Below are 22,378 nucleotides of genomic sequence, written 5' to 3' on the forward strand. Positions count from 1 at the left end.
AGAAAGAAAAGAAAGAAAGAAAGAGAGAAAGAAAAAAGGGAGGGAGGAAGGAAAGAGAAAGAAAGAAAGAAACAAACAAACAAACATAGTGGTGCCTCCCCCTAGATGGGGGTACACAAGAAAATGCAGGAGAAATGCTGAACAGAGCCTGCTACATGGATAACACTCAATACTATTAGTTATTGTTAGGTCGGTCATCACAAAATTGTAGCAGTTATTTTGAATTTGAGGCCACTTAGGGGAAAGATGTTTATATCCGTCCTGACCGAGCCATATGCCCATGGTTCTCCCCCATGCCCACCCCCACTGATAACTGGGGGATGTGGTTTGGGCATCCTCTTATTTCCAACATGTGATGCTGCTGATAATAACAGCTCCCCGTGGGAAGAGCGCTTCGCAGGTTTCCAAATCCTATCAATTAATTTCATGCGCTTCATATCATGAATTCTTACAACCACCTTTGGCTTCAAACTTGAGGATCACGGTTTTCAGAGGAGAGCCTGGCGTCTCAGCGAGGGTAGTGACTTTCTGAAGGTCTCAAGGGAGCTGGCCAAGGCAGGTGCCGTCCCGGCAGCGATGGGGTGCGTGTGGAAGTCATCGCCTCGGCTGCCCTTTGCCAGCTTCCCCTTAATACAGCTCGTTGCTGTGTCCGAAAACAGGAGCCAGGCCAGGGGCTGGGGGAGCAAGAAGGACAAAGACGGGAGGTTGTTCAGAGCGGTTGGAACTCGAAAGAGGGGTAAGCCCGTTTCAGCCCAGGAGCCGGCATACGATGGGTGGGGATATCCAGTGGAGAAGAGGCTGAGAGATGCCAAACGGAGTTCAGTGCCTCCTCCTTGTCGCTGGGCGGGCCTTGTGTGTCAGCCGGGTGTCTCGTCCCAGCCTCAGTGTCCAGAGGAAGATGAGCTCAGGGCAGCTGCCAGCCTGGGAGGCTGGGCAGGAATGGTGATGGTGGGGGACCAGGGCTGGTCTGGGGCAGGGGAGAAACAAGGGGAGGGGAAGATTGACTCCTCCCCCGTGTCCCTGAGCCCCAGGGCCAGGCCTGCATTATAGCCCCTCTCCCCAGGACCGCAGAGACCCTAGCTCTAGAAAGGAGCCTGCGTTGGCTTTATCTTGCCCAGTGACCCATCCCCCCACAAAGTTCCAGAGCTTCTTGGACCTTGCCTGGCCCTGGGGGGCTTCTCCCTGCCCCCCGCCAGCCCTCTTGTGTCCACCCTGCTGGTAGTGTCCTGCCGGCTAGGGGGCAGAGTACGTAGAACCTTCCCTCACCCCCACGGCCGATTTCAGGGGATTCATCACCGTTTAGGCCAGATGGGGCTGGGCTTCTGCCCCTCCCCTCCCTGGCCCCCCGCACGGCTTTTCTGACATCTTGCCTGGAATCTCCTGGGATCTCGGGAGGATGCTCAGCTTTGCCACTTACGTCTGTACATCTCAGTTTCCTTCTGTAAATGGGCCGGTAGTCCTCTTAGCACGGCTGCTATGAGGCTTCAGTGTTCTCACACGTGGGCGGATAAAGCACTTTCTCCCAGCGCTGGGTCCGATCCTGACTCCTGGGTCTGCATGCGGGCTCCCTCCCTTCCTAGCTGTGTGATGCTGGACAAGCCGTTTCCTCTCCAGGGCTTGGCTTCCTCTCGGCAAATGGCGATGCTGGTGTGATCGCTCCTTCCAGGTGTTGGGAGCACCCAGTGAGCTCATGCATGTGAGCGTGTAGCCCACAGCTTCGCGGCAGACACAGAGGCAGGCAGTGGACGAGTCTGCCGTGTGTGTGTGTGTGTGTGTGTGTGTGTGTGTGTGTGTGTGTGTGTTTAGGCCAAACAGGGGCACCAGGGGGCTCTCGGGAGGGAGGCCCCTCCTCTTGCCTTTCCTCAGTCTGCCCAGCCTCACCTCCACACTTCCTCAAGACTTGCTCACCCGCGCCACCCTTTCCCCGTGAAACCTCCCTACTGCCCCCAGTGGAGTTATGCCAATGGGCAGTTAGCTCACCTTCCTGCGGGTCCCCAGCCCCATCGTCATCCCTTTCTCTGTGTCCTCTGATCTCTTCCTCCGAACACAGGGGCGAGCTTACCGGCCTCTCCATTCCCTAACGCCATCCCCTGATGAGGGTGAGCTTACTTGCAACCCCGTTTCCTAACACGGCACCCAGCACGTGGTAGGTGCCAATCCGTGTCTCCTGAGCAGGTGCATGGATGGATGGAGAGGAATCTTGCAGCCACCACCCCATATGAACGGGATGGAATCTGAACTGGCGCCTGAGACCCCCCCCCCCACCGAATCTCCCCCTTCCTCCCCGCAAGAACGCCCACCGAGGCCCAAGCTTCCCCGGCCTCGTTTTTCTGCATCCTCCTTGGGCAGGACCCGGCCGGGGAGGTGCCCACAGGTGTGGTAGAACACGAGCCTCCATCTGGGCCCATTTGGCTACTGAAACCAAACCCTCGTTTCCGCTGCTGGGATGTGGCTCTCTAAAGGAGCCTTCTGGCAAATCCTTATGTGAGGCTAAGGAACCCTTTCCGGCATCAGATTTCTCTCTCGGGAGTTCGGATTTCTGGGGAGGGAGTTTGATGAACAGGGCCCTGCCGGCAGTCTCTGCTGAGGCATCACCGCAGGTGCCCAGGTGGCATCCGTGTGGCATCCAGGCGTGTGGGCCACCACACCCACTGCCTCCTCTCAGCTCATCAGCCACACGCAGTACATCCGCATAGACGAAGCCCATGCCGGAAACTGAAAGGCTCTTAAAGATGTGGTCCCCCATACAGCTCCTGTGGGGACCCGGGAGCTGCCGTCTGGGCAGAGGGCGGGCACCCCGTGCGGGCCTCCCCAGCTGGAGTGGGCCCGGATGCAGATGCCGAGAGCTTTTCATTAGCGCTGATGGGCCCGGATTAGCGAGGCGCTCGCCCTGTGTGCGTCCTTAGGGCAGGTTTTCATAAACAGCTTCTTGAACGCGGCTGCTGCTTATTGACTTCCTATAGTAATTGAATATTTTCTCTTCTAGGACGAGCTGGGCCAATAAAAGAACACACCAGAACCCCTCCGACCGGAGACTCTGACTTGCTGACGCCGAAAGACCTGCCCAGGTGACAAGTCAGTACCTGATGCTCCCTCTGTGGGCCCCTCTGCCCTGTCCCCCCGACACTGGCCCCCATCCGTCCCCCCTCCAGCTCTTCCTCAGTCTGTCTCTTCCTGTGTCACTTCTCGCTGTCTTTCTCCGTCTTTCCCTCTTTCTGACTCGTCTTGGTCTGCTTCTCTGATTTGCAGATCTGTACCGGTCTCTGCCTTTTCTTTTTCCCTCTATTCATTCCTTCCGACGTACTAATTGAGGCCCCACTATGCGCCAGGCCCAGCTCTGGACACTAGGAATATGGCAGTGAACAAAACAAGCCTAAGCCTTTATATATGTATATCTTTTAACATTTATTTATTTTTGAGAGAGACAGAGTATAAGTTGGGGAGGGGCAGAGAGAGAGGGAGACACAGAATCAGAAGCAGGCTCCAGGCTCTGAGCTGTCAGCACAGAGCCCGACGCGGGGCTCGAACTCACAGACCGTGAGATCATGACCTGAGCCGAAATCAGACGCTTAACGACTGAGCCACCCAGGCGCCCCAGTCCATGCCTTTATGAAGCATGCCTTCTAGCAAGGGAAGGTACGTGCTACCAAAACAAATAAGGACAACACCGAGTAGGCAGTGCATCCACGGGGCCCTGACCTGGGCTTCAAGGCCAGCGCCCTAGGCTCACCTCCATCACTAACCGGTGTGATAGCTTAGCCACACCCCTTTTCCATCTCTCAGCCTGTTTTCTCATCTCCGAAGTGAGGGGATCAGGCCACTCAGTGCCTCCCTTCTCATGACCGAGCACTTCTTTATTGAAATGCCGGTGACATAAATTACTCCAGCCCCAGATTCTAAAGCAATGGTGACACAAGGGGGAGTGTCGGAGAAAAGTTTCCGACCGGTCGGAAAGGTCTGACACACCTGGTTTTGTCGCACAAGAAACAGTCGGTTGCCTCTGGGGGTCGTGCTGAATGATAACACGCCTGTCTGTAAGCCCAGAGCCCTCAGCTGGCCAAGCGAGGGGGCACCGTGACAGGTGCCACCGTGACCTGAGATCCAGGGCAGCAGGCCCCCCACCCATGCTCACCCTGGGGGCAGACCCCGGAGCCGGCCCCGGGGTGAGGGGGTGATTCCTGAGGTGTTCATGGAAACCCTGAAAATAGCTTTAAGAGAGTGCTAGCCCCGGGGAACCCAGTTTGAGAACCGTTCTCCCCATTCAGAAATCCTCCGCATCAGGACCCTCCCGTGTCCTGAGAACTCGGTGTACTGGCGTCTGGGAGGGTCAGCGAGAGGAGCCGCCTCGCGGCTGCGCAGCAGGCAGGAGATAAGGGGCAGAGCCACGGAGCGTCAGGCATGGCATAAAGAGCTCTCTCTAGAATACCATTCAGTCTTCAGGCCGCACAGTTTCCTGACGACGTCAGCATTTCTGGCCCCATTTTGCCAACGTGAACGCAAAGGCCCAGAGAAGTTACGCGACGTGTCCGAGGTCCATGAGGCTGGAAAGCGGAAGGACCAAGCCCGGTCTGACCCCACAGCCCCCACCCACACCGATGCTCTGCCCTCCCGGTCCCCGTCCCCTCAGTGGAATGGGGAAATGTCAGTGGGCCTGTCAGCCCTGGCCCCAGGGAGGGTGCGTCATGTCCCTTCAGCAGAGGGACCCCCGGTCTCCTTCATGAGTGCCTTTTGAACATCAGTTAAGCCCTGGGACTTCATAGGCTCAAGATTCTTCTCAGCCCCCCCCTTCCAGAAACTATGCGCCCCACCCTCCTTTGAGGCAAGTTAGGGAACTGGGCTATGATGCGCTTAACTTCCAAAAGGCTCTGTGGGTGAGTGGAGCTAACAGCCAGGTCCGGGCGGGGACTGGAGGCTCCCTGGTCCGCCCCTCGTGTCCGGCCAGTTGGCTGAGGAGGTGTGTCCCACATTCAGAAACCCCTCGTGGCAGGTGGAGCTGGCAGGCAGTGGCCTTTTGACTTCAGCCTGGCGGCGGATGATGGCCCCCAAAGGCTGGTCGCCCTGAGCGGTAGGACATGAGGTGGCGCAGGAGGTGTGAAATGATGTTGGAGAGTTGTGGCTCCAGATTAAAGAGAGACCTGGGTTCGCGTCCTGGCTCGGGCGCTTGTGCGCTTTGTGACCTTGGATGAGTGATGGCACCCGTCTGAGCCTCAGCTCCCTCACCTGATAAACGGAGACGGCATCACCTCTATCCTGGAGCTTCCCGAGGCTTGAGACTGTGCGTGGTCCTTGGCACACGCTAAGAATTTGAGCTGCTCCGGCTGTTACCAGCCCCTGCTATCGTTAGCCCCCACGTGTCGAATCCTGCACTCAGCATTTTCCATGCGTTGTGAGGGAAGCATTGTGTTTATACTGATTTTAAAGACGAGGGAATTTAGATGCGTGCAGTTTAGGAACTTGCCCCAGGGCACCCGCTAAGCCTGGCAGGGCCGGGCTTCTGATCCTTGGTCAGGCACCAAGGCCGTCTCTCCAGCCACGGACCCTGCCCTGGACCTGGGTCTCTGTATCTCCGTCTGCTCTCCGGCGCACGTCATCTATTTTCCTACCTGCCTCACCTTCGAGGTTGTCAGAGGCTCTTCCCAGGAGACACGCTCCTTTCATTGCATTTGTTTGGGAGCCCTGCACTCCGCAAGCTACCCAGTAGATGTGATCTGTACCGAATGTGGTACGTAATAAATACAGGTAGTCTGTTTATGAGCTGCCATATTTATTATGCCCCTTAATTGCTAAAAAGCCAGAGCCAGCCGAGGCCAGATCCCGCCCTGGAGAGCAGCGTTGCCTGGGTGGGCCAGGGAGGGGCCGCTGGAACCTGGCCTCCTGCAGACTTTCAGCATCTTAGTGGGATCGCTCCTTCTGCCCTCCAAAGGCCCATCCAGTTCAAGCCTGACGGAGGGAACTGATGAGTCATCAAACTCCTGTTCCGTCGTTTCGCAGAGGAAGATGCTGAGGCCGGAGAAAGGAAGTGACTTGCAGAACAGGAGACTGGGACTCTGGACTCCTAGTCCAGTGCTCCTTCTGCCCCTCTCCCTATCTGAAAGCTGCCCCTGGACCAGGAGGAACACAGGATCTGGAGTGGGCTGAGTGGCGTGCGTATAAGCTCTGGGATGTCGGGCAGGTCACTTCACTTCCCTGAGCCCCGGTGCCCTCGTCTTTGCGCTCCCCGCATCACGGGGCTGTTGAGTCAGGGCAGCCACTGCGTGGACGTGGCATGTGGCTGGCAAGGAGTCAGTGCTGAACAAATACTATTTTCTGTCCCCTTGCCCCTTTTCAAAGAGCACAGGGTCTCAGCACATGTGCGGGGTTGAGTCAGCCTAGTGCCGAAGGGAGAGGGGGTTGGACCGCAGTGCCTAGGGTTCAGGTCATTGTCCCGGGGATCCTGGGGTCAGGAGTAACAGCGGCCCGGTGGTCACGTCCAGCTGCAGAGCTGGGGTGGTCATGGTGAGAGCAGTCCACTCTGCCCCGGGCCAGGTGCAGTGGGGAGCCCTTTCACGGGACTTCTCACTTAACTCTCACAACATGCCACGATGCAGGTCCTACATGCCCATTTTTGCAGATGAGGAAACTGAGGCTCCCGGAGGGTAGGTCACTTACCAGAGACACAGAGGTAGAAAGATGAAGAGCCAGGACTGGAGCCCAGGTGTGTTTGACTCCAGAGGCCACTATGTTTAGATGCGGGTTAGATGCTGCTTCTAGAAGGCTGGAGACGGAGGAGGGGCGTGGCTGGCCTGGGCGTGAGTTGGCCCGGAGATGGCATCCTGGAGAACTGCTCTGGAGGCAGGGATGATGGAAGCGACAAAAACGACCCACAGTCAAGGATGGTGATGAAGATGTCCGGCAGCTGGCAGGCACTGGCATGGACCGGTCAGAAGGCAGGCTGGCTAAGCAACCTTCTGGGCTTTCTGGCCTCAAGAAGATCTAGAGAGAAAGGCGAGCAAATGGGGCATCAAAAGAAGTCACATGGGGACTGTCCTCACTCTGGAGAGGGCACAGCAGAGAGAGGAAAGGAGGTGCAGGAGTTGGGAGCCCGCTGCTGTGTGAGTCCTCACGCCCCCTCTTTCTAAATATCGGGGGTAGAGAGGACACAGCGACCCCACGCACGCAAAGCCCTTAGCCCAGCACCAAGCTTCCTGCACGTGCTGTTTAATCAACGTTTGCTATGTGGCGGGTTTTCATGCAGTCCAAACCATGTACCAATCCCTGCTGTGTCCCAGGAGGAGGGCACGGCTGCTGTCCCATGCCTCTGGGAGCTCACAGGAACATTGGCTGATGACATGATGGTACACAGCATGGTGGGGGCAGGGGTGGAGGTCAGCAGAGACCATGGGAGCTCCTGCGAAAGCAGGGACAGGATGGGGAGAATCAGGGAAGGCTTCCTAAAGGAGGTGATGCCTTGAGAGATGAACAGGGATTAAGCGGGAAGGGACGAGGTGGAAAAGCGGTTCCAACAGAAGAGATCGGCGTGCGTGGAGGCACTAAGTGAGCTTTGGGGACACTGCTTTGATTGTTGGCGACGGGGCAGTCAAGGGAGAACCAAAAGTGGCCTTGGGAGCCTTGGAGGACCTTGCAGCCCGTAGTTAGGGGGTGGCTGGTCTCCTGGAGAGGCCAGGTGCTTCGCAGGGGCGTGGTGTGGCTAGATGTGCCTTGTGGAAAGGTCCCTCTGGAGGCAACTGGCTGGAAGGGGAGTGGCTGGAGGTAGGGTGACGGGGCCAAGACTGACAGCATCTGACTGAGAGAGGATGGGGCCAGGAGTAGGACTGACGCTGGAGGCACTTGCAAGATGCACGGAATAGAGTGGATGATGTCACCGGATTCCAGCTTTGGAGGCAGATGACACTGCATAAACTCAGGCCACAGCTCAGTGAAGTAAAGAAGAATCATCCCCCCTCCCGCGCACATGCATACACACACTCCATCCAAATTGGACTGCCGGGGTTCAAATCTTGGCTTCACCACTCACTAGCTGCAATCTCAGGCAAGTCACCTAGCCTCTCTATGCTCTCAGTTTCCCTCTCTCAGTTTCCCATCATTAGGGTGATGATCGTACTTGTTTCGTACGTTGTTGTGAGTTCATACACATCCAATGTTTAGGGTGGAGCTTTGCACATACTAAATGCTCAGTAATGTCATTATTCGCAGCGGTAGAGACTGACCAGGTGACCCCAGGAACCCTGTGTTTCCCTTTTCCTCTCACCCAATCTAAGAAAAGCCCTTGGAGCGCCTTTGGAAGGACAAAGGCTTTGAGCCTGGAGGTTCACTCCCTGATTTTTCTCTTGGAGTGGCCTTGGGCTCATCGTTGTGTGACCTGATGTGTTGGTTTCTGCCACCCAGTAAAGAAGGCACGTCTGGTTCTGATGCTCAGTGCCCTGCCTGTGTGTCCCCTGCTCAGTTCTGTCTTTTATCTGGCACAATAGGCCGAGCAGTTCAGCCAGGAGGAGGTGGGCCATTTCAGCCGGGAAGCCGTAGGGCTCCAGGGCCCATGCCCGCCCAACCCAGCACCTTCCTCACGGGCTCCCAGGTGCCTGAGTGGTGCCATGGCCACTGCTCAGCCGAGATCAAACACTTGGCACGTCAGCAGAAACCACGAGAAGAGAGGCAAGGCGCCACCCTTTCCTGCACGCCCTTCCCCAGCAGTGGGTGCCCCCTGTGCTTTGCTCTCCGTGGATTCAAATGCACTTTAAAAACCCTCTGGCCTAAAGCAAAATGCAGCTTGGGGCATGGTCCTGTGGTCACCAAGAGGAATGGGCCGCATGGCCCTGGCCACTTTGTTCCTTGGACAGTGAGGGTGTTGGCCTTCCTTGCTGGAGAGGGCGTTGGATTGTGGTCTGGGGCAGCGAGGGGGCAGGTTTGCTGGGCGCCCACCGTGCGCCAGGCACCGTACACGGGCTCCGGCGTTAGATCTTAGCATTGCCTCCTACAAGCTGCGTGGCCTTGGGCAAATCCCTTAATCTCTCTGATCATTACATACATACACCTCGCCAGGTAATGTGAAAGTTTGCCCTAACCAGTGCGCACACCTCATTGGTTGTTACAAGAGTTAAATGAGATAATATATGTGAAACGCTTGGCCATATTAGCACACAGCGGGGGCTCCCCAATGGTGATTACTATTATTAATATGATTCATCATAGACCTCGCAGTAACCACTTAAGACAGGAATTGTCAACCTTACTTTGTGGGTGAGGAAAAGTGACCCTGGCTCTCTCCACAGGGAAGATGGGAAACGGTTGAAAGTAACGAAGCACCATCTTCCCCGTATTCGTCCGCGTCCAACACATACTCCCAGGATCCTTTGCACCAAGTCATGTTGTACAAGCACAGACCGCCTGCCGGGGTCACCTGAAGAGGGACTCTGGACTGGCTCAGCTCCAGCCCTGCCCCTTACCAGCTGGGGGACGTTGGACCTGCTATTTCCATCGCGAGCCTAGTTTCCTCACCTGTCACTTGGACCTCTGATCCCTGCCCCGGGGGAATCAGAGTCTCTCCCTGGGGCTGTCGTGAAGAAAGTGTGGCAATATTGAATACAGGTCTGACCCATGACAGCAGATGCTTCTCCCCCCGGGGATGTGGAAGGGCTACATCTTGTGGCTTTCAAGCCCCAGTGCCTGGCACACAGTCGATGCACAATTAATGCTGGCTGAACAGAATTGTATTCAGAGACTCGCTACCAGGGCCGTACCTTTAGGTAGGGCTAGGGAAGGCTCCTTAGGTAGGTGGGATGCTGTAGGTCTCGGGTTGGAAATAGTCAGGGTGTGGGGAGGGTTTGGCCCCAGGAACAGGGCTTGGGCCCCCAGGTATGTGCCCACATCCCTTTGCCCCTGTGATACCCCTCCTCACTGGCACCATGAAACAGCCCCGGGCAGTCCTTCGGGCTGGAGGGTGTGTGGGGTGGTAGGAGGTTTATGAGGCCTGGATTGGTATCCTGCTCACAATACTGCTGGGAGGAAGCTTCTGGTTTTAATCTCCGTTGTCAGGTTGGAAAGAACAAGACTCAGAAAGGTAGAGTGATTTGCCCAAGGCCACAGAGCAAATAAATGGTGGCATCAGGCTTAAGCCCAGGCGGGCTGGCTTCTCCAAGGTCTCACTCCTAACTCTGGCCCCAGCAGCCTCTGAGAGAGGAAGTCATTACCAGTCTCCCTCTTCCTCCACCTGCTGCAAGGGCAGGGCTGACCACTGGGAACCCCCATGGGGAAGGGACAGGGGTGGGTTCCCCCAGTGGGAAAACTGAGGGGCCTTGCTGTTTTGTAGGTAGAACACCATGGAAGGCGACTGTCTGAGCTGCATGAAGTATCTGATGTTTGTTTTCAATTTCTTCATATTTGTAAGTATTGCTAGAACATGCCTGGGATCTCCCTGGGCCTCTGCTGGGTGGAAGGAACAGACGACTGCTTTGAAGTAGTCACACGGGACTGAGTCCTGGGGGCAGGCACAGGGGCCAGTGCTGGAAGCAAATCTACCTGCCCAGCCAGAACTTCCTGGATGAGAAGCCCCCGGTAGTGCCCACCCCACTGCAAAGAGCCCACCGGCCCAGGAGGGATGTTGTGCCCATGACCCCCGGGATGGTTCAGGTCTCTGACAAAGGCTTGGGGCCTCAGCCCTGACTGCCGCCTTGGGATCCGACCCCTGTGGAGAGTCGGGGAGAAGGAGGAGATGGGGGTGATCAGAGGGCAGGCCAGAGAGCCCCCGCTCCACCCTGACCCCCAGAGGCGCAGTGGCGGACATCCGGGCTGGATGCGCTGGGCTGATGTAACCACCTGATGTAATTTGAAACCTCTCTGGGCCTGGGGTTCCAAGCTGGCTCCGCATCTTACCAGCTGTGGGGTCAGAAGCACACTTCACCTCTCTGAACCTCAGTATCTTAATTCCCTGCCTCCACAGGCGTTTGGTGAAAATTAAGCACGATTAGTTTAGAAAGTGCCTGGAATGTGCCAGCGCTCCATAGCTTAGCTCTGTCCTTAGCATCCAGCCTATGGATTCTCTACTTTAAGGCACAGAGAGGCCCGGAGTGCTCAGGTGGCCATCCCAGCACCTTGTAGCCCCGCCCACCTGCTGGCAGCCCCCCAGGGCTCCGCTCAGGCCTCTGGCTTCTCCCAGGAGCAGAGCCACACCCTGGGACCAGAGGTTCCCCAGAGCCACGTGTGAGCTTGGAAGGTGGGCCCGGAATTCAAGTCTGTAGGGTTGTTTCCTGCTCCTCAGGATTATGGGCAAGGGAGGGAACCCAGGAGAGTTGCTGACATGGCTACAAAATGGAGAGAGAGGAGAGAAAGAGTCAGACTTGACCGGAAAGGAAGCTCTCTTTCACAGTGACCCTGCCCTGGACGGCACCAGTGGACTTTCACTCATCCGGGTCTTGGCAGGGTTAGGACAACCTGCGGGGGCTCAGGGTGTGGCTCTGCTCCTGGGAGAAGCCAGAGGCCTGAGCAGAGCCCTGGGGGGCTGCCAGCAGGTGGGCGGGGCTACAGGGTGCCCTCTGGAATCAGAGGGTTGGACTAGAGGACCTCATTATCCAGCAGTTCTGACATTCAAGGGCAATGTAAAAAGTGGCAAATAAATTCTACGTGACATGGTCCTCAGCAGCCTGTGTCGGGGCGTGGGTCAGAGATTGGGTTTAGAGGATGTACTAACAGTCTGGGCATCCAGGAAAACGCAAACGAGAGAAAGGCATTGCTGGGACACTGGTTCGCGCAGCGCATGGGGCTCCCGCCTGGTTCTCTGGGGCTCACTGGGGCTCGCCGGCTCCACCCTGGGGCCTGGCTCAGAGGGATGGTGTATGTTTGGAGTGTCTAACCTCCGTGTCTGCCTGTTTCTTCTCTTCCCTCCTGACTGGCCCTGAGGGCAGCTGGGTGGGGCCTGCCTGCTGGGCATCGGCATCTGGGTCATGGTGGACCCCACCGGCTTCCGGGAGATCGTGGCCGCCAACCCCCTGCTAATCACGGGCGCCTACATCCTCCTGGCCATGGGGGGCCTGCTTTTCCTGCTCGGCTTCCTGGGCTGCTGCGGGGCCGTCCGTGAGAACAAGTGTCTGCTGCTGTTTGTGAGTAGCCCCATCCCCCACCCCACCCGCGGGTGCCCTGGGGCAGAGCGTGGGGGGGCCCTGTGTCTACACTGCAGAGGACTCGGAGGTCACACCCAGGTCCGAGCCTAGGAGGCTGTCCTCCAGGAGTGGGAAGGCCACCAACCTGTTCTGTTCGCACTGGTGGCCCCAGCTTTCGGAGCCTGGTCCTTGCGACGGGCCCATGCCTGCCGTGTGGGCCGGCTGTCCTCAGATGGAGCGTGGCCTTGGCCTCCAGGTCTGAACAGCCAGGTTTCTCCAAGGCATAGTCAACTGAGAACATTAACCATGATGCTTCCGAGAACTCACATATATAACTCCTTGGTGAAAGAGGAGAGATACCTACTGGATGAGTCTCTTGCCGTTTGCATTTCCGCTTTTAAAACAGAGGTGATATGACCTCTGAAGTCTCTTTATTCGTTAAATAAATGGTCCCTGAACGGCTATTGCAGGCCACACAGGGGCAGGCAGGCAGGCAGGCATGTGGCCGGCCGTGCGGCGGGCCTGGGTTTGAGCGCACACCCTGCTCAGACCCCTCACTAATGATGTGACTCGGGCCTAGTTTCTAAGCCTCTCTGAGCTTTAATGCCTTCGCTTGCTCATCAGGGGGCGGCTTAGCTATAGGTTGGAGCCAAATGAGGCGAGCAGTGGACGTTCTGTTTCTCTGACCTTCCGTGTTCCCGTGGGCGGGGGGTCCTTTGGGCCTGCGCCTACTTTCCTGGCCTTCCTCCCCGGTGAAGTCCAGTGGGCGCCCAGGCCTGGAGAGCTTCTAGTTTGAGCCCAGTCCTTCTCCATGAGGCGTGTGTGTGGATGGGTCAGCGTGCAGGTGCCCCTCGTGGGTGAGTGGATGGAGGGGTCAGGAGTCCGGCGACGGGGAGGCGCGGCTGGTCAGCTGAAGGACTTCCTTGCAAGGTTATCTGCTCCTGCCGCTTTGGCGAGCAGAGATTTGCCACAATGCCTCCTCTCCAGACCAGAACAGATGGGGTGGCCTCTATTCATGTCACGGTGACATTCCCCATATCCCAGACAGGAAGTGAAATCAGCAGTGAAATGTGTGATTTGGGAGCCCTGGGTCCCTTTGGCCTACAGCAGCCTGAACACCGCAAACTTTTCGTTTGGAGAGAAACAAAGAAACCTGCGGGCGCCCCCTGGCGGGCTGCCTTCTGCAGTGCCAGCCGGTGCCAATGTTGGCTTGGGAGCCCAAGGGGACTTTAAAAGGAGCTGGGATATGGGTCCCTGGTGAGGCCCACCTCCCTTTCCCCCCTCACCTCAGCCCCTGGGGCTCATCCTTGACCTCAAGACAGGGGACCAGGCCAGGGTGCTGGACTGGGAGCAGGCTGGGGCCCTCAAAAGTCCTCCCCATGAAGTGGCAGCCTCTGAGCCTGCCAGTGAATGGATACATCAGTCCCTGGCGCTTAAGGGGGAAGACCAAGCCCAGAGACCAGCTGAGGTGCACTCCAAGTCCCCCAAGGAGGAGCTGAGTCCTAGCTGTGGCCAGGGCCTGGTCTTTGGAACCTTAAATTAGCCCCTTCCACCCCTCTCCTCTGCCACCTTCTCCTTCCTTCCTTTTCTGTCTACATTCCTCTCTTTCTTTTCTTGATCTTTCTCTGCCTCCGTCTCTCTGCTTCTTAATCTCTTGCTTTCTATTCCTGCTGCCTTTCCTTATCCCTCTCCTAGTCTCTGCCCCTCTCTCCTTACTTCCCCCGTGTCCCCTTCCCTTCCCTCCTATCTTCCAATCCTCCCCTCCCCTCCCTTCTTCCCCACTCCCCCTCCCTTCCCATCCCTCCTCCTCCTCCTCTCTCTGAAGCCCAGCACCTATTAGCTTGAGGCCACAGTGCAAGTCAGAAGCAGAATACTCTTCCCCCTGCCCCCCAAAGAGACAGAGTGCTAGCGGGGGAGGGGCAGAAAGACGAAGGAGACACAGAATCCAAAACGGGCTCCAGGCTCCGCGCTGTCAGCACAGGGCCCGACACAGGGCTCGAACCCATGAAGCATGAGATCACAACCTGAGCCAAAATCGGACGCTTAACCGACTGAGCCACCCAGGCACCCCAAAAGAAGCAGGGTACTCTTGGACCCATGGGGGGGATCCCCTGTCTCTCAGACCAGGGCTAGTCGAGGGGCCCCTCACCTAAAATGGACTCCCATGTCTGAAATTCACCTAAAATTATGTACAAAATATTAGGTTAGGGCTTTGTGTGCGTGTACATATGTGCTGTGTGTGTGTGTGTGTGTGTGTGTGTGTGTGTGTGTGTGTGTTTTGTATGCACATGCATGTTTCTGGGGACAGACCCCACAGCTTCAGGAAGGTTTTCAAATAGATTCATGACCTCATGACCTAAAAATTAAGAAGAGCCACTTCTGTTTTCTAACCTGGACCGGCCATGCAGTGGCTCCCGCTGAAGAGGGGCACAGAGTCTCTCTACAGGTTCCCTCGAGAATCCTGAGACCCCTGCTCCTCCACCTTCAGGGAGGGAGGCAAGACTTGTCACGAACAGGACCAAGAGGAAGTGATGTCAGCCACTGCAGCAGAGGAGGAGGCCGGGGGTGGGGGTAACTGAGCTGCCCCTCCCCACTGCTCTGAGTCTGAAACCCCAGGGCCCCATCACCCCCCGGCCGACCCACGAACCTAATGACTGCGTCACCCACTGATCAATTTCTCTAAAGATACAGTTTCCAAACGCTCCCGTTGATCAATTTCACAGCATTTCCACATACAATGGGACAGTTTCCGCCTGTAGTGGACATCTCGTGGCATCCCTTTTCCGTAGTGGCTTACCTAGGAGTCATTTGCAGACGGTTCTTCACCAATTTATTTAAAGATTCAGAAATTTTTAAAAATATTTTCTGGCAAAGGCTTGCTAAATTTTAGGAAAGGAGCACAGCGAAAAGAAATGAGTGTATTTAGAAGAGATAAATGCGCTGAATGGCACATAAAGCGTGTAAATTTGGTCAACATTTATTCGAATGAGAACTGAGAGTAGATGGGCCAGTAGGCAGATGGGCTAGAAAAGCCTGGCAGTGCTCGCAGGTAGGCAAAATTGCCATTTCCGTCCCTCGGTTAGTGTTTCCAAAATCCTAAGCAAAGTGGTGTACATTTGATGCTCAGGAATTCCTGGCAAATGTGTCTTTAGGCAAATGGGATGAGGTGAGATTAACTCAAAAACCCTGGGAAAGGCCTCGCCCCCAGATGGGAAGCCCCGGGGAGGCGTCAGGACAAGCCCCGTGGCCAGGTCCAGGGGAAGGCCCTCCAGATGGGAACTCTGTTCAGCAAGAGGAAGCGACTTCATGCTGGAGAAGGCAGATTGTCAGAAGTGGCACCTCAGCCCTTGCTTTGCTTCAGGTGACCTGCTCACACACATTCAAATCGCCCCTCGGTCCCTGCGCTTGATGAAACCCTGCTCCAGGCAAGGAGATATACAGGCCCCCTTCCTCCTTCAAGTTACTAGGTTCATTCTTAAATTCCATCTCATGAGTCATGAACCTTGGCTCAACGTTCACTGCAGGAAGTTGGGGGCCACATCTGCCTTCTGCATAGTGGTTTGCTAGTACCTCGCATCGTGCCTGGCACAAAGCAGGTGCTCGGTGAATAGCCCTGCAATGAAGGGACAGAGAGGAAGTGGTCTTAGAGGTCTGATAAGAGCATGGGCTTTGGAGTCAGAAAAGTCTACCTTCCAGTGTCTGCTCTGCTACTTCCTGGCTGTGTGACCTGAGGGCAGTTACTTAACATCTCTGAACCTAGACTCCTCCTATGTAACATGAAGGTGAGGGTACCTCTTTCCCAGCCATGGTGTTGTGATCGTGGCTCAGTGAGAAAATGAGCATCTTGCTTCACTCTGTTCCTAGCACATGCAACCACTGGATAAATGTGAAACTCAAAGAATCGGGTTGTCCACAAGAGACCCTACAGGCAATCTGAAAAGTCCTAAAAATTTTTTTTAATGTGTATTTTTGAGAGGGAGAGAGAGTGCAAGCAGGGGAGGGGCAGAGAGAGAGGGGGACACAGAATCAGAAACAGGCTCCAGGCTCCGAGCTGTCAGCACAGAGCCCGATGCGGGGCTCGAACCCACAAACTGCGAGATCATGACCTGAGCCGAAGCCGGATGCTCGACCGACTGAGTCACCCAGGCGCCCCAGCTATCTGTCAAGTCTTAAGACCTAGAGGCTCTTACAGGGTCTGGGGTGACACGGTGTTCAGAGGCTGTGTTCTGGAATCAGAGTTCCCACGCTTCTCCAGGTGCACTGCCTACCAGCTGGGCCAGCTTGGTGATAGTACTACCCCCTCGGGGTCCCAGTCTCCCCCTCGGTAAGCCGGAGGTGTGGACAGTCACAACATCTGCTTCCCCAGGCTGCCAAGAGCGTCCAAAGAAATGAGCCACGTTAAGATCCGCGGCGCCTAGACGGTGAGCTGTCAATAGATGGTAGCAACTATTATTTTTTCAGAACTTGCCCACACTTGTCCTCAGGAAGGCCGTGCCTGCCTCTTGGTTCTGAGCCACCATCTGAGCATCCGTACGCTGTGCCTGCACCAGCTAAGCGAGGTCCTGCTAAGTCATCCGGGAAGGCAGCACACTCCCAGCGCGATGGGCACACGGCGTGCGCGATGCTCGAGCTCGGTCTCATCCATACTTTATAACTGTCTAAGCTGTGATCGATAGCCAGGGCCAGCTCAGTCGCCTCGCCGAGGATGGAAACCGTTTCTGGGGCTACTCCTTGCCAGCTTGAGAACTTCCGGCAACTCCACCAAGAGGGCAGGGGGCAGGGAGGGGCTCTCGCGCTGGCCACGAGAAACAGAGCCGGATGGCCGTGCGTCTCCAGCCAAATGGAAGTGCCAGGAGCCCCGCCAGGGCCCTCTGTCACTGTCACGGGGCTGCAGAGCCTCTGGTGGTAGTGGGGGCTGTGGGGCTGCAGAATGGACCGTGGCTGTCGCGGCCTGGGACACAAGAGGCCCTCTGTGACTCTCCCCTCCGGTTAGGGAACTCTGCCCCCCGGACCCCAGCAAGCCTGCCGCTGACCTTCCGGAAGCAGACCCCCAGGGTTCGGGAGAATCCCTCAGGCCAGTCCTGAAGCATGCCCTCCAGCAGAGAGAGAAGAGGTCGTGTGGTGCCCAGAAGGGACAGCTGGGTGAAGAGGAAGGGTTTGCTCAGGCATTCTCGGGCTGAGTCTCCGTGGGCACTGGGGGCTGGGTCCTCTGCTGGTGGCCTCTAGGTGGGTTGACAACGGCAGGACCACACTGTGTGATCACAGACTGGAAACGCCGAGCAACAGAGGCAAAGTCATTTCCTGTTTCTTCTGCCAGCAGCCTTCGGCCAAAACGGTGCCCGTAATGGCCGGGGTCTGAGATGTAGCAGATAACAAGGTCATTATGGTGAGTGGGTCACTCAAGGACGTGTTCGTTCATCTGATAGCCATGCTCCCACACCTGTGCTGGCGGTGTGCTGCTGATGTTAGTGGAGGGGTGGGGGGTGGGGGTGGCCGCTGCTGTGCACACACGTCCACGGGGCCCTGTGATGTCAGGGAGGCAGGAGACAGGAGAGGCTTCTCACCGGCGAGGGGCTGGGCTCCACCTGGTCTGGAAAATGAGGAGCTGGTGGGTGAGGAAGGGAGGGGCCTTCCCGGGACAGGGAGTGCAGGGGGTGAGGGCCCGAGACAAGAGGCATTATGGATACTTTGGGGAACATCGAGAAATACGAGGAGTAGAGCAGAGAAGGGTCCGTCAGACTTCCACCTCCGGCCCTGGGTTCTCGGATGTTGACGGACGCATCACCTCGCCTCCCATCTCAGTCCTTTATCATGGTTGAAGATCCCTATCACCTTCCCTCTGCCCCTGGGAACGAGAGACCGCAAGACAGGGAGAGGGGGTGCTGGGGCTGGCAGGGTGTGGAGAGCCGGTCCGGGGTCCCCCGGGAACCCAGGGTTTCCACAGCGTGTACCACCCACATGGACAGGGCCCCACCAGGTCAGCACGGATCGCCTTCCGGGGCTGCCCGGTGCCATCGCTCACACTGAACGCTGAACAAGGGGTATCGTCGAAGGGGTGCTGTTGACGCAGAAGGCATATTTGTTTGCTTACTTTTCCGTATTTGTGTTGCAGCCTTGCTGACCCCAAAGATGGATTGTGGGCATGCTTATTACGAAAAAATGTCGCACCTATGGTGGTGAAGTTCCTTAGTCTCATAAAACCGGTGCATTTCGTCAGTTGTGTAACAAGCGGAAGGGGGCGTCTGCCAGCGGCCGCCGGGCCCCTCCCCGTGGCCCTCAGGGCTCACGAGCCTGCCTCTTGTCTTTGCAGTTCTTCCTGTTCATCCTCATCATCTTCTTGGCGGAGCTCTCGGCGGCCATCCTGGCCTTCATCTTCAGGGAAAACGTACGTCCGGGCCCACGTGCCCCGGCCCCGCTTCGCGGCCCCACAACCCCAGCGACCCTCTTCCTGCAAGAGTTTTTCCAGAGGGCAGAATCGGAGGGTCCTTAAGGGTCTCCGCCCTTCCGAAGCACCTGATACAACCCCACACCTGATTCTGGAACCTTCCATTCCACACCGTACCCAGCAGTAGTCATTTGACAGTCTGAGGACAGTCAGAGAGGCTGTCCCCCAGGTCCAGTGATGTGCAGGAGAACAGAGCACTTTCTCTTGAGGCCTGGCCAGTATCCAGTTTGGACAAACTGTCCCCACTAGCCACCTTATTCCAGGGACTCCAGCCACCAGGGGTACCAGCTCCCTCCCCTGAGTCTATAGGACCAGCCACTGAAGCCAAAGGGGGCCTGGAGAGGAGGGGGTTAGGGGCTAAGAGATGCAAGCCGGCCTGGGGGAGGCAAGGAGGCAAGCAGGGGACAGAGAGGAGGAGGAGGTAGCCATGTGGGCAGGGAAGGGAGCCTCCGACTGGGCACCACGCAGGGCCCCGCCCCGTCACTGCAGCGGGAAGGAGGGTGGTTAGACCCCAGGAGAATATTTTGAGGGCAGGAGCAACTTCCAAGGACACCTCTGGAAACTGGATTTGCAGACTCCCTGCTCCACACTGTGGTGTCTTCAGGGGCTGGGACCCCGGGGCTGGGACCCAGGGGATCCCCCGGCTCTGGGGGACAGCTCAGGATGGCAAGCTGCCCATCGTGGATAAACTCTGCATCTGAGAAATGGCCGCAGGGGCTGAGAGAGGTTCCCAGCGTGCCCTGGCCTCGGGCTCACTGAGGGGTGTGTGGGGAGGCTTCCCTTTCGTGCCAGTGAGCCGATACGGGGAGGCCACAGGCCCTGGAGTGGGGACTAAGGGGCCACCCCAAGTTAGGAGAATCCCCTGCGCTGGGCCCTCAGGCCTTCCCTCCCTTCCGGAAGCAGCTGAAGAGACCTGGACGGGTGGGGCTGCACCGAGCTGCTGGGCGGGGGTCTTAGCCTGCCCTCTGCCTCTTCCCCCAGCTCACCCGAGAGTTCTTCACCAAGGAGCTCACCAAGCACTACCAGGGCAACAACGACACAGACGTCTTCTCTGCCACCTGGAACTCCGTCATGATCACGGTGAGTGACTCCCCCAGGGATGCCGTGAGCATTCAGAGCCACGATGCCCAGGGCGCCCAGTGTCTGGCCTCCAGAGCCCGCTTTGCTCAAGTGCCTGCATCCATGATCAGTCAGGGCCGGCCCACTGAGCCCGGCTTGGCCTGGGACTCAGCATCCGTACAGCATTCTGGGCCCTTACTAACGGCCCAGCAAATGCAGTCCAGGCTCCGGCTGAAACCTGTTTGCTACCCCTGACCTGAGTCCTCAGACAACTGTAATTGTCAGTGACAGTAATCGCAGCAGGAGTTTATTGGGTGCTGATGCCTCGTGAGGTAGGGGTTGTTATCGCCACCTCCACCTCTGCTTGACACATGAGGGCGCTGAAGGCTCAGAGAAGTCGAGTGACTTTCCCAGGGTCACACAGGAGGAGCAGATAGAACCCAAGCTGGTCTTGACCCTCTCTACCGCCCTGCCTGATGGTGGCCTTGGGAGTGGCTGTCTGCCCATCTCTGCCCCTGGGTCCAGCCCCCACCCACCAGCCCTGTCCCTGTGCTCTCCTCCTAGTTTGGTTGCTGTGGGGTCAACGGGCCTGAAGATTTCAGGTTCGCATCAGTTTTCCGACTGCTGACTTTGGACAGTGCCGAGGTCCCGGAGGCCTGCTGCCGGAGAGAGCCCCAGACTCGGGATGGGGTCCTGCTGAGCAGGGAGGAGTGCCTTCTGGGAAGAGACCTGTTCCTGAACAAGCAGGTACCGGGCCCTGCTCCTCCAGGCAGGGGCTGCGATGGCCAGAGCCGGGCAGGTGGCTGCGTCGGCACAGAGGGTCTGAAGTCGTCCCAGAAATCCTCTGGAAGTGTCCGCTGCCATGTGCAACTCCCGAATGGGGGCTGATGAAGCTCCATCCAAGCCCCTGGGGCCCAACCAAAGTAGAGGAAGGACGAGGGGAGCAGATGGGCCAGCGATAGCAGAGGCCGGAGGGGTGGGCGTTTTGTCTGGGGTTAAAGGGTGAGTAGGAGTTTTCCAGTGTTCCAGGCAGAGCACTCCCCGAGCTTCCGACAATGCAGGTCGGGAGTCAGCCCCTGAATTACATAGCGGGGGGCCCCTCCTTAGCCCTGATTCTGGGGGAAACACACATGGGGTCTAGAAGCACCTCCCGACCCCGAGAGAGCAAGACTCCTCCCCCCGACCCCCAAGGTCAGGGAAACTACCAGACTCTGCTTCTCTTGCAACCCAAGGACTTGATCTCAGTCTGGGAAGAAGCCCTTTCCTCTTCTTGCAGGAAGAGGCTTCTCTGGCCCCTGCTTTGCCCCACCTCCCCCTGACCCCCCCGCACTGTGAGACGGACAGTGCCCTTGTACTTGATTCCTCCTTCCTGCCGAGTGCTCTCCCCCCACCGAGCCCCCAGCCCCTGGGGTGTGTGTGTGTGAGACCAGGCAAGGCAGGGGTGGGGTGGGGGTGGGAGAGGGGAGCAGGGATGAACCCGGTGCCTGCCCCATGCCCCTCCCTTGATTAGGTTTTTGATGAGGATCTCCTGGGAGAGTTGCAGATGCAGGGGACACAGCAGGGAACAGGAGACAAGGCCCCTGTCCCTGTGGGGCTCACAGTCTAGCAAACTAAGTCGTACTTTCACGTGGTAATGATTGCTATAAAGAAAATAAAACCTAGACAGGAGCTAGAAGGGACTGGGGTGGGGGCCTCAGGGCAAGCTTCTTAGAGCCTCAACGAAGGGGCCTGACGTGAGGCCTGACCCTGGCCGACCCAGGAGGCCATTCAGCTTGGAGCTCAGCACCTCGTCTCCTGTCCCCTGCACATGCCCCTGTCATGTCAGAGGATTCACAAGGGCCCTGGGGGTCAGGCCACTGTGAGCTTGGGGCAGCGGGGCCCCTGAGAGGCTGGGTCTCAGCCTCGAGGGGAGGCTTTAGGATGTGGAGGGGGGCCTGGGGGAGGTTTTCAGGCTTTGATGTCAGGCGGGCCTGGATTGCCGCCTGCTGTGACACCCTCTCTGGACCTCAGATTCCTCATGCTGTGGCACACACTGCTGGCCGTTCTCCCCGGAAAGACAGGGTCTATTAGACCCCATAACCACCAGGGAAAGGCAGCACGTCCTACTGCCCTGCAGCTGGGCCAAGTGACCTCGCAGCAGCCAAGGACAGGCGGGCAGAAGTGATGTGTACAACTTGTGTTAGGTCCTTAAGAGGAGGCACTGTGCCCACCCCTACTCCTTTCCCCCCCTGGCTGGAATGGAGCTCTGGTGACAGCCATCTGGGACATGGCAGCAGAGGGTGGCCCCCCAGGGTGTCAGAGCATCACAAGAGGAGCCCGGGCCCCTGACCACTCCGTGGAGCAGACAGGCCACCGGAGCTTGGGATTTAATATGAAAGACAAATTAACTTCTGGCTGGTTGAAGGCACTGCTGTTTGGGCCTCCTGGTGCCCACAGCCAAACCTGTGTCCTAAGGCCGCTTGTCAGTTATTCAGGGAGGCTTTTGCTGGGGCCTGTTCCTTTCGGGCTTTATCCTCAGAGGCTGCCCATTTCTGGACTCATCCTTGATCATGACACCTTCTTCCATCTCCTGGGCATGGCTTTGGAATCAGCTCATCGGGGAGGTCCCTGTGCAGCTACATTAGCCCTTTATGTTGACTCTTCTCTGTGCTTCATAAGGATCCCCCGAGATTGACCTCTGGGATCCTTTTCTGAGATGCTCGCATCCCTCCTGGGCATTCTTCCTTTCAAAAGCCTCTGTGGAAGGACTCCTTCCTAAAGCCCGGTGTGCATTTCTGACTTTGCC

General features: G+C 57.3%; 1 protein-coding gene across 3 annotated transcripts in view; it reads left to right on the top strand.

Annotated features, from left to right (window-relative positions):
* Positions 1-22,378, top strand: part of TSPAN18 (tetraspanin 18) — a 188,072-nt gene that overhangs the window by 159,244 nt on the left and 6,450 nt on the right. For 2 of the 3 annotated variants that reach the window (XM_030332181.1, XM_030332182.1), the window contains 6 exons: positions 2,987-3,075; positions 10,304-10,376; positions 11,895-12,089; positions 18,400-18,474; positions 19,516-19,614; positions 20,158-20,340. In XM_030332181.1, the coding sequence (XP_030188041.1) occupies positions 10,314-10,376; positions 11,895-12,089; positions 18,400-18,474; positions 19,516-19,614; positions 20,158-20,340 (615 nt within the window). In that variant the 5' untranslated portion in view covers positions 2,987-3,075; positions 10,304-10,313. The remainder of the gene's footprint in view (positions 1-2,986; positions 3,076-10,303; positions 10,377-11,894; positions 12,090-18,399; positions 18,475-19,515; positions 19,615-20,157; positions 20,341-22,378) is intronic. The other variant, XM_030332183.1, reaches the window with a different exon arrangement.

Source organism: Lynx canadensis, chromosome D1, assembly GCF_007474595.2.
Source record: "Lynx canadensis isolate LIC74 chromosome D1, mLynCan4.pri.v2, whole genome shotgun sequence".
Classification (NCBI taxonomy): domain Eukaryota; kingdom Metazoa; phylum Chordata; class Mammalia; order Carnivora; family Felidae; genus Lynx; species Lynx canadensis.